This window comes from Pempheris klunzingeri, chromosome 10 (genome assembly GCF_042242105.1).
Source record: "Pempheris klunzingeri isolate RE-2024b chromosome 10, fPemKlu1.hap1, whole genome shotgun sequence".
NCBI lineage: Eukaryota > Metazoa > Chordata > Actinopteri > Acropomatiformes > Pempheridae > Pempheris > Pempheris klunzingeri.
The window spans coordinates 25331411-25345947 of record NC_092021.1 but is presented as its reverse complement, the minus strand read 5'-3'; the positions used below and the strand labels follow the sequence as shown (position 1 = coordinate 25345947).

The window sequence follows — 14537 nt, the reverse complement described above, 5'->3', positions numbered from 1 at the left end:
GTGTTTGCCTTGGCCCTGACCTGTGTGGGGAATCTTCGACTACTGCTGTCTAAACACAAGTGGGAGGGTATGTGCAGATGGCTGATATGCTGATGGACATCCTGTTGTTTATTAAACACATGTGCCAACTGTGCGGAAAATAAGATTTGGCGTTGAAAACGAACTCCAAACTGAAACATTGGCATTGAAACCCTTTTATTGTGTTGTATTGGCACTGAAAAGAGTTTCACTGGAAAATAAAACGTGAGAATCTCAGTTCTTTTTTTTAAAGGGCACTTATTAGCTAACATTAGCTCACTGACATGTATTAGCCAACATTAGCCAACTGACAAGTATTAACTACCATTAGCTAATAGACATGTATTAGCCAACATGAGCTAACTGATATATACTGTATTAACTCACTGACATTTACTAGCCAGCATGAGTTAACTGACATGTACTGTATTAGCTCACTGACATGTATTAGCCAACTGCCACCTATTGATTACCATTAGCTAATAGACATGTATTAGCCAACATGAGGTAACTGATATATACTGTATTAACTCACTGACATGTATTAGCCAACATTAGCCAACTAACAGGTATTAACTACCATTAGCTAATAGACATGTATTAGCCAACATGAGTTAACTGACATTTATTAGCTAACTGCCACGTATTAGCTGACATTAGCTAACTGACAGATAATCTACAATCTACATAATTCGTCTGTATACAGGCTATTTTGATTATTTAATTTTCTATTTCTTGAACTATTTCTGCCCCCTTGAGGTGCAGTAACAGCAAACTTTCCCCACTGAGGGATCAATAAATGTTAGCTTATCTTATAAGCGAATGTTAGCTAACTGACATGTATTAGCTAAGATTAGCTAACTGCCACCTATTAGCCAACATTAGCTAACTGCCACCTCTTAGCCGACATTAGCTAACTGAAACGTATTAGCTAACATCAGTTAATTGGAAATTCTTGAAGAGTTCATGATAAAATAATTTCATCCTAACAAGACGTTAGCTGGCTCGGCAGGCCTGAGGCTCTATGGGCCCAACCGTGTGGAAGATCCGGGTACTTTTATGTCCAGGTAGTCAAACTTGTTTCAGCTTCATGCGCCACCGAGCAGCTTTTATAGGAATGAACGGAGCCTCCGACGCTGAATCCAGGTCTCTTTATGCATTAGTGCCACAAACCCTCCCTTCACACCACAGTGGTGTCAGAACGTTGAAACTGAAAATCATCAAAATCAACTCACGGAAAAAAGAGTGACATGAAGAAAATATGAGAAAATGAAAACTAAAAATTGTTCTTTTGTTTTATTTTTTGATTACACTTTTGTTTTCAGTGCTAACACAACTTTTTACAATACAAGTGCTTCAATGCCAAACTTTCTGTTTTCACTTCAGGGTTTGTTTTTAATGCCAAATTTTATTTTTGATGCCAAAATTTGAAGACACTGCACAGTTGGCACTTGTATTTTCTGAGCTGTGTGAGACTTAAAAACACAACGTAGATGCTTTCTGTTGTGTTAAGTGTACCCTGCCTTTTATATTTGTATTAAGCTTATTATTTTAACACAAACCAAGTAGTGTGCCTAAACCTAACCAAACTGCAACTAAAAACAGATTATAATAAAACAAAACTGAAATATACAAGCTAAATAAGTTTACACATAGATTACTGTAATTCTCTGTTGGTTCTCCTTGGTCAAAGCTTTACTATTATCATTTGCTATATTATTAATTTCTCCTCCAGGATGGCTTTGTTTAGTTTATTTATGTATTCATATATCAATAAAAACGGTCTAAATCGCCGCCTTCATCCACAACTAATCACTTTCTGATCTCAAAGAAAAAAGCTGGCATTGAGCAAAGTGGCATAATTGGTGTATTACTGCTTTAATTCAGCAGTGGGAGAATTAATGGCATCTGCTGTCTGAACAGATGGAGGCCAAACAGTAGAAGGAAATGGGAAAGGAAGGGGAGGGGGCGGATGAGCGAGGAGGTATTCCTGGACTGTTATTTCACATGGCGAGGCTGCAGGGGAGACTTAAGGCAGGATATATCACTTAAACCCTACCACGCGCCTTAGCATAGCGCTGCGCTCTTCGCGTGGACGCTGGCAGACGCTCAGCCAGTCTTCCTGGGCAGCGGGTCCGTCCTCAGTCAGGATCAGCCGTAATGAATAGAGGATACAGGAGAAGCTCACTAATCAGCACCCCTCAGGCATGAAGGCCGTCCAGGCCTGCAGCATGGTCGGATTGCTGATATTGATTACTCGGATTAATCCGATTTATCTGTAAAGTGCTTCGTTCAGCGTCTGCAAAAGAGTAGTTGGGAAATGGAGCCAGATTTGATTGCTGTGTTGCAGGATTTAGCGCATTTACTACAAATAACATAACACACACTCTGCAGACCTCCTATAATTATTAAATGTTTTAGAAACTTGTGTTTGAGCAACAGAAGGAGAAATATAACAGATCTATACACACCTACATATTAAAAAGAAAGACTGGTGATAGTGGCCAACACACTCAGAAATTAATTTATTGGCATTTCAATTTGACAACAACACAATGATAAAGGACACAAGGATACACGTAAATAAGTACACAGATATAATGATATAATAAAATAATACATGTAAATAATATCCACAAATAAGAATATACTTTTAAACAAGCTGGTAATGTGTTATTGGTATTTTATTTGCACTCAAGAGAAGAATAAATGCCTCTGAATGACGTCAGCCATCTTTCCTACATGATCAATGAAAGGAGACCAGGTTCTGTTGTATATTTTCAGTGAGCAATTTAAAGCAAATCTCAGTTTCTCAATTTGAAGACACATCAGGACCTCGTTGGTGTAAAAGAAGGCGGGCAGACTCACTCAGATGTGAAGAAACTGTTCAGTTCTGTTGGAGACAAACCAAATATTACCATATATGACTTTGGGTCTGTTTTGTCCTGCTATTATAGGAGAACGCTTCAAATATATAAGAGGCACAAAACCAAACCACATCTAAAGTAGAGACGATGGTTCAGTTTTAACTGTAGCAAGCAGTGACGTATGCAAATGAACAAACTCTCATTGAATATATATATATATTTTTCCCCACTTAAAATGAAAGCAGACAAACAGCTACCTAGAAAGATGGTTTTTAAATGTTTTTTTCCTGTGTGTGTTTGAGAATAATCTTCAGTCGTATAAAATCTACGACTGCAGCAGCGTCAGTCTGTCAGTAGTTCAGTCCTCCGCTTTGCTCCTGGCGGTAACATCCTAAAAACTATTTGATGCATTGCCATGAAAAGTTTGGACAGAAATATAAATTCACGGGCTGCTCTTCGTTGCACTGATGTGACTCCTCTCCTCCGTCACTCACGTTTTAGCTCCTCCCAGTAAATGATTGAATAAAATAGGCTCTTTGGTTTAAGTTTTTGTTCCACTTTTTGTTAGCATGTGGTGACAAAATGAACGAACCCACAAAGATGACAGTTGATGAGGTTTTGTTTTTCCCATAATTCATCCCTCTCTTGTAGATTCAGAGAATATATTAACTGTTCGGTGGTCATGAGGTTAGTTTATGCACAGCAGCACATGTTAAATTACAGCTCTTGGAAGGAAGAATGATGTTTTTTTTTTGGTTTTTTTTTTATTGCAGCTCTGCTCCGTCATGCTTTGAAGTGAAGAGCTATGTGTTGATGCTCACTACCTGGGCTAAGGTTCACACGCTGGACCATAAATACTGGACGTCTGGGTGGCTGTCGTTGCTTTGTCATTATAAATAAGAAGGATTAAACTGGAAATGCTGGTTGTTTTTCTGCCAAAGCAACTTTATCGGCCTTTTGACTGGTGGCTGGTGTAAATTAAAGTATTATAATTTGTGTTAATGTGTCTGTGCGGCTGCAAATTTGGCAACTGGATGTGAGAACTAAGGGTGAATCTCTTCACTTGAGTTTAATCTAAACTCTTGTGGTTGGTGGCTTAACGTTGGCTGTGTATTCGGTCAGTTGGGTGTGTGTGTGTGTGTGTGTGTTTATCTGTCAGTCCGTCTTATCTTTCCAGTGGAAAATTGACGTGTCACGTTAGTTATTCTTGAGCCTGCTGGAAGGGTTGAGATAGTAGCAGGTGATGTCTTTTAAAAACCCACCAAACCACAGCCACATGTCCTAGTCACTCCGCACACATTACTCATCCTGGAGGCATGCACACACACACACACACACACACTCAGAGTCCACACAGAGGTGGATAACACGGTCGGAGTTGTAAATTCACTTGTCAACTCGGCAAGTAGATTTTCCTCAGAAATCGAGAGCAGCAGAAGCACTCAAACCTTTTTATTCCAGCTCATGCGAGTTGTTTTACGACAGCTGACATGTTAATTATGTCGCATGTATGTAGTGTGGGTTTATTATAACCACAGGGAAACACGCAGGACCTTCAGAAACCACGGAAATACCTCAAAACTATGCCTTCATGTCCTGCAGCAGTAAATCGTTTGTGTATTTGGCTTTCTGGTCGTCTTCTATGACTGTAAATTGAGTTTATTTCAGATTTGAGCTGCTTTTTTCTTGTTTTTAAAGAGAAAAGTCGTCTCATCTCAGAAATGGCACTAAAGTAGAACTACAGCTGTCTTAAAGGTGATATGTGTGCCAAATTATGCTCTTACTTTTAAATATTCTTCATTAAAAGTTGGTGAAACTTGCAGGTTTTGCCCTAATTTAGAGAGTTTCTGTCTCATTTTGGCGTCACACCCTGTCAGACTCTCTTTACGTTTCAGTCAGGCAGCGTAAAACAGGTGAGGTAGATGTGTAGTTTATCATTCCTGAGGTCTCTGGTGAGTTTTGTCTCAGTCATACGAGCTTTAGGAGGGTTTGTACGACCTCTGTCACAGAGGTGGTCCCTCCGTGTGGAGACGGCCTCCGTCTGCAGGCTGCAGGACTTAGTCAGACCCACTTGTAGCAGAGAAAAAAGTGTCTCTCTGTCGTCATGCTGCATGCTTCTCTGTCTTGTGTCTCGGGGATTTGCAAGATAAAAGCCAGCTGAGTTAAGTTTCCATTTAACCTGATTATTTTTGTGAAAATGACACAAGACAGATCTGCATGCCGGGAGTGCTTAAAAGTACTGAAGCAAAGTTAGAAAAAAGAAAATCAGGACGTTTTCTGATCAGAAATAACCCGTTAAACTCCTCAGTGTGTCACACAGCAGCCCCTCGTTACTTTTTCTGATCTCTTTCTCATTCCTTCTCTCCTCAGAAAGGTTCAGTCAGAGGTCTTATGCCTCACCACGACTATTTTTAACACGGCCTGAAAGCCAAGCATTGACCACACACACACACACACACACACACACACACACACTCCTGCAGACCCTTAGACAGGTGCCAACTTTTGTGCCGAAAAGTGTGGTGTGGTGTGGTGTGGCGGGGTGGGGTGTGTGCACGGGGAGTGACCGCTGGCTGGTGTCGGAGGAATGCGTGACCCAGCCGGCCTCCGCCGCTGTTTGGCTTTGATCAAACATTCCTCTGGAAGTTTCCACCTTCTGCTGTCACTGAGCCGCAGGGCAGTGACGCGGTTTGGGGTGTGTTTCCGTACGTTTTCATGTGGGTGATGGAAGACCGACAGAAAGAGGGTGACATTTTCTTTTTTAGAATTAATTTGTGATTGATTGATTTATTTTGTACAAGCAAGAAGAAGAAGATAACACAAAGTAGTAGGAGGAGTAGTTCCATCCAATATCCTGGATTGGAGACAGTAAAATAATCCCTGCAGTAGGCTAAATTAAAAACCCACCGATCCACCAGTGGTCAGTTATTACAAACATCACTGAAACCCACAGAACTTTATTAAATTTTTAGTGGAGCTCATAAAGTCTCCAAATATATCAGATGAATCGGGTTGAAATTTAGGGGAACTCACCAAAGTATTTTTAAAATAATCATCAACATCTGAAATATTTCCATTTGATGCCACAAAGAAACATCTGACCGTGGATCTGTAGAAGAGGTGAAGCCATTCATTTATCAGTGGACTGATACTTTAGAACTAAATATATATATAAAAAAAAAAGATAATAGACGACGTTGGCGGCTTGTGGCTCTTTTTTTTCACTTTTGTTTTTTACATTCTGAAGATCAGATAGTTTGCAGCCTTTGATTGAATATTTCACGTAAGAACGAGCTGATGATACAGAGTGAGTTCTCCAAACCTTTAGAGAGAATAAGAGTGGAAAACTGGATGTGAACTGGTTAAGACAGAGACTTGTTTTTAGTCCTTACTGGGCGTTCTTCTAGTTTTTATTAGAGGACAAAAACCGGCAGAAGAATCGCGTCATGTTTTGATCCTTTGAGTTCATTTGTTTTCAGTTTGTAGGCTGAAAAATCTGATGAATCCTTCATCAGGAGATCGAATATGTTGGCTCTGAGGGTGGTTAAAGAACTGATGGGTGTGTGTTTGTGTGATGGTTTGATTGAGGAAGAAGCACGTGTGTGTGTTTTAAGGGCAGGTAGTGTGAAAAGCCTCGTTTGGGAGGGTGAAAGGAGCAGACGCAGGGATTGTTCTCGATGAGCGGAGGGAAAAGCACGTTGTGGGAGTCTTTAGGAGACTTGAATAAAGACAGGAAGTGCTGCGGCTGCGTGGGGAGAAAGTGTGTGTTGTGGGTTTGTAAAAAAGCTTGTTGTGGGTGCAGAGAGTTTCTTAAATAAGGAGACTGTGTGTGTGTTTGTGTGTGTGTGTTGTGGGGACATTGCAGAAAGAAAGACTTGTTTGGGAAGGCTGGAAAGGAAATAAGTGTGATTGTGTTGTGGATTTCTTTTAAATGAGGTGAAAGTGTGTTCGGTGGACAGAAGCGTTAATAGGCTGAAGATGAAAGTGTGTGAGAGAGTGTGTGTGTGTGTGTGTGTGTGTGTGTGTGTGTGTGTGTGTGTGTGTGTGTTATGGGGGCAAAGAGAGAGTCTTGAGGAGGGACGAGGCGATTGGCCGAGAAGGGAGAGGGAGTGTTTCAGGGCAGCAAGGCGTCTCGAGGACATCTTGCAGAGGAGTGGACGAGGAGGCAGAGCAGCACAGAGTCTCCATTGGCTGCCGGGAGAGAGAAAGAGAAAGAGAGAGAGAGAGAGAGAGAGAGAGAGAGAGAGAGAGAGAGTGTCTTGTGTGTTTAAGACCTTGAGGAAGTGGAGGAGAGAAATCCGAGTGTGCACAAGGAAAGGAGGTGAAGAAGAGGACAAGAAGAAGAGGGTGTGAGGGGGGTGAAGATCGGAGCGAGGCGGGGAGTCAGAGAGAAAAAAGGCCAAAATAGTGGAGGAGAGGGTGAGAAAGGAGGCGAGGATTTCTTTGTGGCAGATGAAGCGCTGACGAGGGAGAAAGAGAGGGAAGGGAGGGTAAGAGAAAAACAAAGCAACCAAAGAGGGGAGGGTGAGAAAATAAAAAAACAAGTTGTTAATGAGAGGGAGAGTTGGTTAACAAGTTTCTGCTGCAGGCCACAAAAAGAGAAAACACAAAGACTCTTTACACATAGAGACCGAAATACCCACGAGAGGCAGCTCAGTGACAGGAGCTGGTGTTTTTTGAGTGTGCCGCTCCTCCTCCTGCTTCCTCCTCCTCTTCCTCCTCATGCTGTTGTTGGCCTTAACTGGCGGCGGGTCACTGGGGCGCCACTACATCGCCATGTTCGAGGCCACGCAGAACGTCATGCTCAAGCCCACGGAGTCCTGGAGGGAGGCGCTGCTGGACACCCGCGTCATGGACCTCTTCTTCACCGTGAGTAACCCGACCGACCACTGATGTGTTTGTCCCTGCTGGAGCATCTCCAGCGCCGCCGCGAAGAGCCTGAAAAAAAACCTCTCCGATGACTCGACTTGTGTTTTTGAAATTCTGAAAAGCTGTTAAAAGGGTTCTGGTTTGAAGTTGCGCCTGCTTTAGCAGAGTTTTGTCCACGACTCAGAAGGTTTTACATTTTTGTCACCATCAAAATCCATTTTTTAGAAAGAGGAGAAACGTAAATGTGCTTTATGTTTCTGTCCGTCTGTACGTCCGCCTGTTCTCCTTCCATCCACATATTTCTGTGAGGGAGGCGGCTGCTCAGGTTTTTAACATCCTCCCCTCTCATCCGTTTCCATCAGTTGTCTTCTGTCCTGCTTTCCCCTTTCTTCTTATTCATTTTCCTCCCTGGCCTCTTCACGGTGGTTTATGTTTGATAAACAGAGACGGACAGTTTTCCTTTTCATGTCGGGGGAACACGTCTGAGCTCGTCTCTTTTGGCGCTCGTTTAGTTTTTACTGCTTTCGTGGGGTTTTTTTTTTTGGACGCACCATTTAGTAGATTTATGGGTGCTGTGCCGTGGGGTCGTGTTATTGTGCTGCCGTCCAGCCGGCCGACCGCCCGGTGAAGTAAATGTGTATTTTCGTGCAGTGACTTGTGTGTTTAAAGAGGCGGCCCACGCTGGCCGAGCAAAACCGGCGTGGAGGAGACGTGTGGAACAAACCAGTCAGCTCCTCATCCATTCAGCATCCATCCACACACACACACACACACTCTTCGCCAGATACTGCTCCACTGCTCTGCCCCTCAGCTGCCTCCTGCCACATACTGCTCCGCTCTGTCAGCCTGTACCTGCCACGACAGGGCAAAACACACCCAGACAGGGTGGCGGTTGAAGCTGGATGCCGTCGCCACTGTGTGTTATGTTTTATTACTGGCTGTGGACGTCCTGAACACCTCTGTACTGTCTGCTGCTGCTGCTTTCGGGCCTTCCTCGTCTTTCCTTGGGCTGCTTCCTCCTTATCTGTGGACCTACATGTGGAAGAATCTGAAGATGTTGGTCCCCAGAGTGAGAGCTTCTCCCTGGAATAAAACACAAAAGGAGCTGAAGCTGAGCTGATCCACGGTGGCTGCACGTCCTTCAAAAGTCCTAAAATTACCATCAAAAGGCCCTGAAAATTGTCAAACACTCTTAAATTCTGTTTGGGAAGCACCGCAGCATCTGTCTGGATGCTGTCTGCTAGTTAGCTAACCAGCAAACGCTCTAGTTTCTGTGGCTCCATGACTTTCTGTCCGGTGTATTTCAGAGAGAGACTCGTTCACGTCGTCGCTGCCCTCTCACTGAGACTTTTTACTTGGTTAAATTATATATATTCTGGTTTGTGAGTCAGATCCGGCTCTGATGGCTTCCCTTCCTTGGCTCACGCGTCCACACTGTCCCACCAGCTTTGGTGTGAGCCAATACGAAGAGGTTTTAAAAGCAGAGCTGAGCAATGACAAAGTATTTTCAGTAGAACAGATGAAGAATATGAAGTTAAATGTTAAACATCTGCAGCAAAGAATTATTCAGACTTATTTAACTCAATAAATCTAAGCTGTAGGCTTCATTTCCCACTGATTTTAGCCTGAAACATCATGTCTGTTAGTGTTCTTATGTATAAAAGCATCTTTAGTTCAGTGTTACGTGGACTAAAATATCTTCTCTGCTGTTATTTCTGATTTGTTACCACTGATGTGGTTTAACCTGAAAATAAACAAAAGCTGCAGCACAGATGCATTAATATGGATTCAGCTCCAAATCTGAACTTGTATTTTGATTAGATGCTATTTTGATTACATGACCAGTAAGAAAAGTAGTAGTTGTTGTTGGTCGCTTTACAATCAGCAGATGCTTATTATTATTTTTATTTTTATTTTAGTCAGCATTCGCCGACGGCCCCTTGTTTCACGCAGCTGAAGCATTTTTCACTCCGACTGATGTGACTTAATCACAAATGGCCGTAATTGGGTCTAAACAGCGACTGCAATCAGAGGTTTGCCGTAGAAAACACACACACACACACACACACACACACACACACACACACACACACACACACACACACACACACACACACACACACAGAGGCCTAATCAGGGGTCTGATTGGCCGGTCCGGGCAGTTTGGCGTGAATAAAAATGTTTGTCATTTTTCGGTTGGTTCTCTTTGCTGCTGGAATCTGCAGGATGTGTTTTGTGTTGGTTTCAGTTTTCAGGCGTCCAGTCTCATCTCTCGCTCTGGTATTTCTAGTAGCTCAACTGTTTGTTATTGTAAGGCTGCTGTGGCGCTGTCAGCTGTCTGTGTGTGTGTGTGTGTGTGTGTGTGTGTGTGTGTGTGTGTGTGTGTGCTGCACCATCTTTGTGGTAGTGTTGTGTGCATTTTTGTGTGTGTTGTTGCATATCTGTCTCTGTGGGATTGTGTCAATTGGATGTTGTGTGTGTTTAAATGTTCGCTCTGTGTGTGTCTATGTAGTGTGTGTGTGTGTGTTTATTTAATTTAATGGGGTACTCGGCTGTCTCAGCTGCTGCGTCTCCTCAGCTGTGAGGGCTGACCTGTGTGTGTGTGTGTGTGTGTGTGTGTGTGTGTGTGTGTGTGTGTGTGTGTGTGTGTGTGTGTGTGTGTGTGTGTGTGTGTGTGTGTGTGTGTGTGTGTGTGTGGAGGGCGTACTCGGAGACACACGCCATCGGGGTCACAGTCCACAACAGACCGGTGGCAGGATTAGAGCCCGGCCCCAGGATTAGGGGCCCCTGTTAACAACCACAGTAACCCACCCAATCACTCACACACACACACACACACACATTCGTCACCCTGTTGAGGGGCTCTGGGGAGTCTTCGTCCGTCCGTCTGTGGGTGGGTGTCTGTCTGTCTGTCTGTCAGTGTCCCATTAACTGGCTCCAGGGCTGCTGTCAGGAGGTTTGGTTGGTGATCAGAGGCGTCTCTTCTCACACATTCATGTTTTTTTTATTATTCCTACTTAAAGGATCGTTTAGGTTCAATATAGTTGGATTTTATTGTTGCAGCAACTAAAAAAAGTCTGACGATTCGACAAACCTGCTGGACCTGTTTGAGGGATTTCTGAATATTTGAATGGTCGTTAAATTGTGATTAAATTATAAATCAAATGGTTTTTGTTTTTAGAAATATGTTTTCCTCAGTTTTTGTTGGCTCCTGGTAGTAAGACTGTCAGGAGCAGGAGCTCGATCATTGAGATGAAGCCCAGGCTTTTGTAAAGACCTGGATCAGGCCTCTCTGTAGAGACATAGATCAGGTCTCTCTGTAGAGACATAGATCAGGTCTCTCTGTAGAGACGTGGATCAGGTCTGTGTAGAGACGTGGATCAGGTCTGTGTAGTGACGTGGATCAGGTCTCTCTGTAGAGACATAGATCAGGTCTCTGTGTAGTGACGTGGATCAGGTCTGTGTAGAGACGTGGATCAGGTCTATGTAGTGACGTGGATCAGGTCTCTCTGTAGAGACGTGGATCAGGTCTGTGTAGAGACATGGATCAGGTCTGTGTAGTGTCGTGGATCAGGTCTGTGTAGTGACGTGGATCAGGTCTCTCTGTAGAGACGTGGATCAGGTCTGTGTAGTGACGTGGATCAGGTCTCTCTGTAGAGACGTGGATCAGGTCTGTGTAGAGACGTGGATCAGGTCTGTGTAGTGTCGTGGATCAGGTCTGTGTAGTGACGTGGATCAGGTCTATGTAAAGACCTGGATCAGGTCTCTCTGTAGAGACGTGGATCGGGTCTGTGTAGTGACGTGGATCGGGTCTATGTAAAGTGGATCGGGTCTGTGTAAAGACGTGGATCGGGTCTATGTAGTGACGTGGATCAGGTCTGTGTAGTGACGTGGATCAGGTCTATGTAAAGACGTGGATCAGGTCTCTCTAAGGTTAGCGTTAGCTAGAAGCAGCTTTAGCTGCTAGCCACGTTAGCTTAGCTCGGACCCAGGCTCTCAGCAGCAGTCGACTGAATGTCCACTTTAATCTAAACGTTTAATTTAAATGTAAAATAAAGGTTAAAATGGAAGCAGGTTTTTATTTTCCAGAGGAGACGAAGAAGAAAGAGTTACAGCTTAGAGAGGAAGCTAAACGAGAGCGAGAGGCTTGAGGATCTGTGGATTCTAAAGGAAATCATCCCACTCCACTTTTTGTCGATTTAACACCGTCGTGACCGCAGTGATGCAAATCTACACTCCAGAAAAGCAGAGAAGAAGAACGGCTCATAAAGACCGAGGCCTCTTTTAGTTTTGGCCTCAGCTTTATGTTTTTGTCTGTTTGTGTTTCTCTGGGTTTTTAGTTTCTGTTTGGCTCTGAGTGATCAGAGCGCAGCATCCAGTGGTGATTGAACACACGCTCGCATATCCAAAGACTTTTGGATGCATCTGGTTTACTTCATTGCAACAAATGGAAACGTACACACACACACAAATCTGCTTATTTTACACAGACATGCTTTTATTTTTAATTTCCTGCAGATACACATCCGCAGACCTCAGATATCTGGAAACATATCCGCAGTGGGATTCCTCTTAACCCCTTGCATGGAGTATAAATCCAGCTTAAATCCACCTTAAGGCCAACCTTAACCCAAAGCCCTGTTGACGCCCCGTTACCCCGACATCCCGCGGGGCTCGTCTGCATTGTTTTCCTCCGCGTGGCTTCAGCTCCAGAAGTGTTTCAGGAGCGTTTCTCCAGGATATTTAGATTCCTCTAATTTAGTTTTGTAATTTTTCCTGTATTTTTGGTGCTCCTAACTGATTATGTTTCTAGTTTTGTCTGGTTTAAATGCATTAAATGTAGATATTTCCTAGTTTGTTGCGCTGTAGCTACAAACAGGTAGATTAAATAAGTGAAAGTGTTTTTCCACATCCAAGATGAGCCTCTGACTGATTACGTCAACACTTCTTTTTTTTTTCCTCCAATATTTTTATTGACATTTGTTTGTTGTTACATAAAGAGAAAAGACAACAGATTAAATGAACAATTGGACCACATTAACATAGGTCACCGCTCAAACAAATGATCATTCAGACATACACACACACACAGGCACGCTAGACTTGCACAAATTATATGTCAATAACATAAAATAGTCTAAAATAAAATGCTTACAAAACTGAATATACACATGATCCATATTTTTATAACTGAGGCTTACTTTCAGGCTTCTATAATATTCATATATGGTTCACAAATTCCCTTCGTTTTCCTTTGACAGTGTATGTTAGTCTTTCCAGACCAATACATTCCTTTATCCACTGTTGTATAGAGGGAGCATCCATACTTTTCCAACGTAATGCGATCACTCTCCTGGCTTGTAAAAGTCCAAAGTCCAGCAATTTAGTGTGTTTCTCTGTTTGTGTGAAGCCCACTGGGTAGATTCCAAGTACACAAAGTTCAGCATTGAAGGGGATGTTGATATTAAACACCTCTGACAGACATTTGATGACATCATTCCAGACTTTCTGAATCTTTGGACGTTCCCATAGACGGTGAAGAATAGTTCCTTTTTCATTTAAACATTTGGTACATATATCTGGAATATTATCGGACATATGATGAAGTTTGACAGGGGTCATATACATCATGTCAACACTTTTTACAAGGCTTTGTACTAAAGAAACCTATGATTTGACACTTCATTGAATTAAAAGTGATTTTCTTGCTTCCGCTATCTAAAGCAAGAAACAAAAGAAATGGCCTAATTGACTAGTAAGAATCGAGTATTCAACAAAGCCTGTAATAAAGAATGATATTGATGTGGTGACTTCCTGTCCGCCTCATCTGCTCGTTGCTGCTTGATGCGACCAGGCCGCAGCGTCCGTCACAAATAGACCAGGCCTGCTCCTGAAAGGCACCGCAGTGCTTCTGGTGGAATGTGAAGTATTAACTAGAGTGGGCGGTCATTTTTAGTTCTGCAGCTAAACTGACAGTGGAAGTTGTAACGCAGCTGAATCGGCTAAATCGGTGCAGTTGTGGCACAGATCACACTGGCTGGGCGCTGTGGCTCAGAGGCAAAGTGGGTCATCCACCAATCGGATCGATCCCCGGCTCCTCCAGTCCACTTGTGTCCTCGGGCAAGACGCCAAACCCCACATTGCTCCTGAAGCGTAGCACAGCTTTGGTGTGTGACTGATTAGTTACCTCCTGATCTCTGTGAACGTGAATGTTGAGTCAAAGTGCTTCGAGTGGTCAAAAAGACTAGAAAGCTGCTACACGGGTACATTCACCAGAACCTGCGGGGCAGAAATCTGCCGCTGCTGTTTGGTTCAGTGTAAATAAGCAAGGAGAGTTTTCTCTACGGTGATATTTGCCGTTCATTGTATAAGAAAAGCTCCAATCAGAGTTTCCCTCCTCAGAGACGAGTGTCATTCTTGGAGTGATGTGAACAGATGCTGGAAGTCTGGTTCAATACCTGGAAAGAAAGATTGATCAGTAGTTAAAAGAAGGAAATAGCAAAAGTCCATTAATAACAGAGGTCAACTGAGAGACAGAATAAGTACAAAATAAAAAAAAGTGTAACAAGGGAGAATGTGGTTAGCTCCGACATGTTTCAGGAAAGGTCCCCACACCTTATGGAACTTATTAGTAGAGCCCCAAACAGACTAGCGGATCATTTCCAGTTTAAAACATGACATAACATCCGTTAACCACTGAGCCACTGAGACTTACAGTGGAGTCAGACGTGTGTCGTCGTGCCAAACAGAGCGACCAGAGGGTGGTGGTCCAGACTGGAGTGA

General features: G+C 43.2%; 1 protein-coding gene across 1 annotated transcript in view; it reads left to right on the top strand.

Moving 5' to 3' along the window:
* Window positions 1-14537, top strand: part of xpo4 (exportin 4) — a 58123-nt gene that overhangs the window by 10689 nt on the left and 32897 nt on the right. Inside the window, exon 7 of the mRNA XM_070838586.1 lies at window positions 7642-7754. Within this exon, the coding sequence (XP_070694687.1) occupies window positions 7642-7754 (113 nt within the window). The remainder of the gene's footprint in view (window positions 1-7641; window positions 7755-14537) is intronic.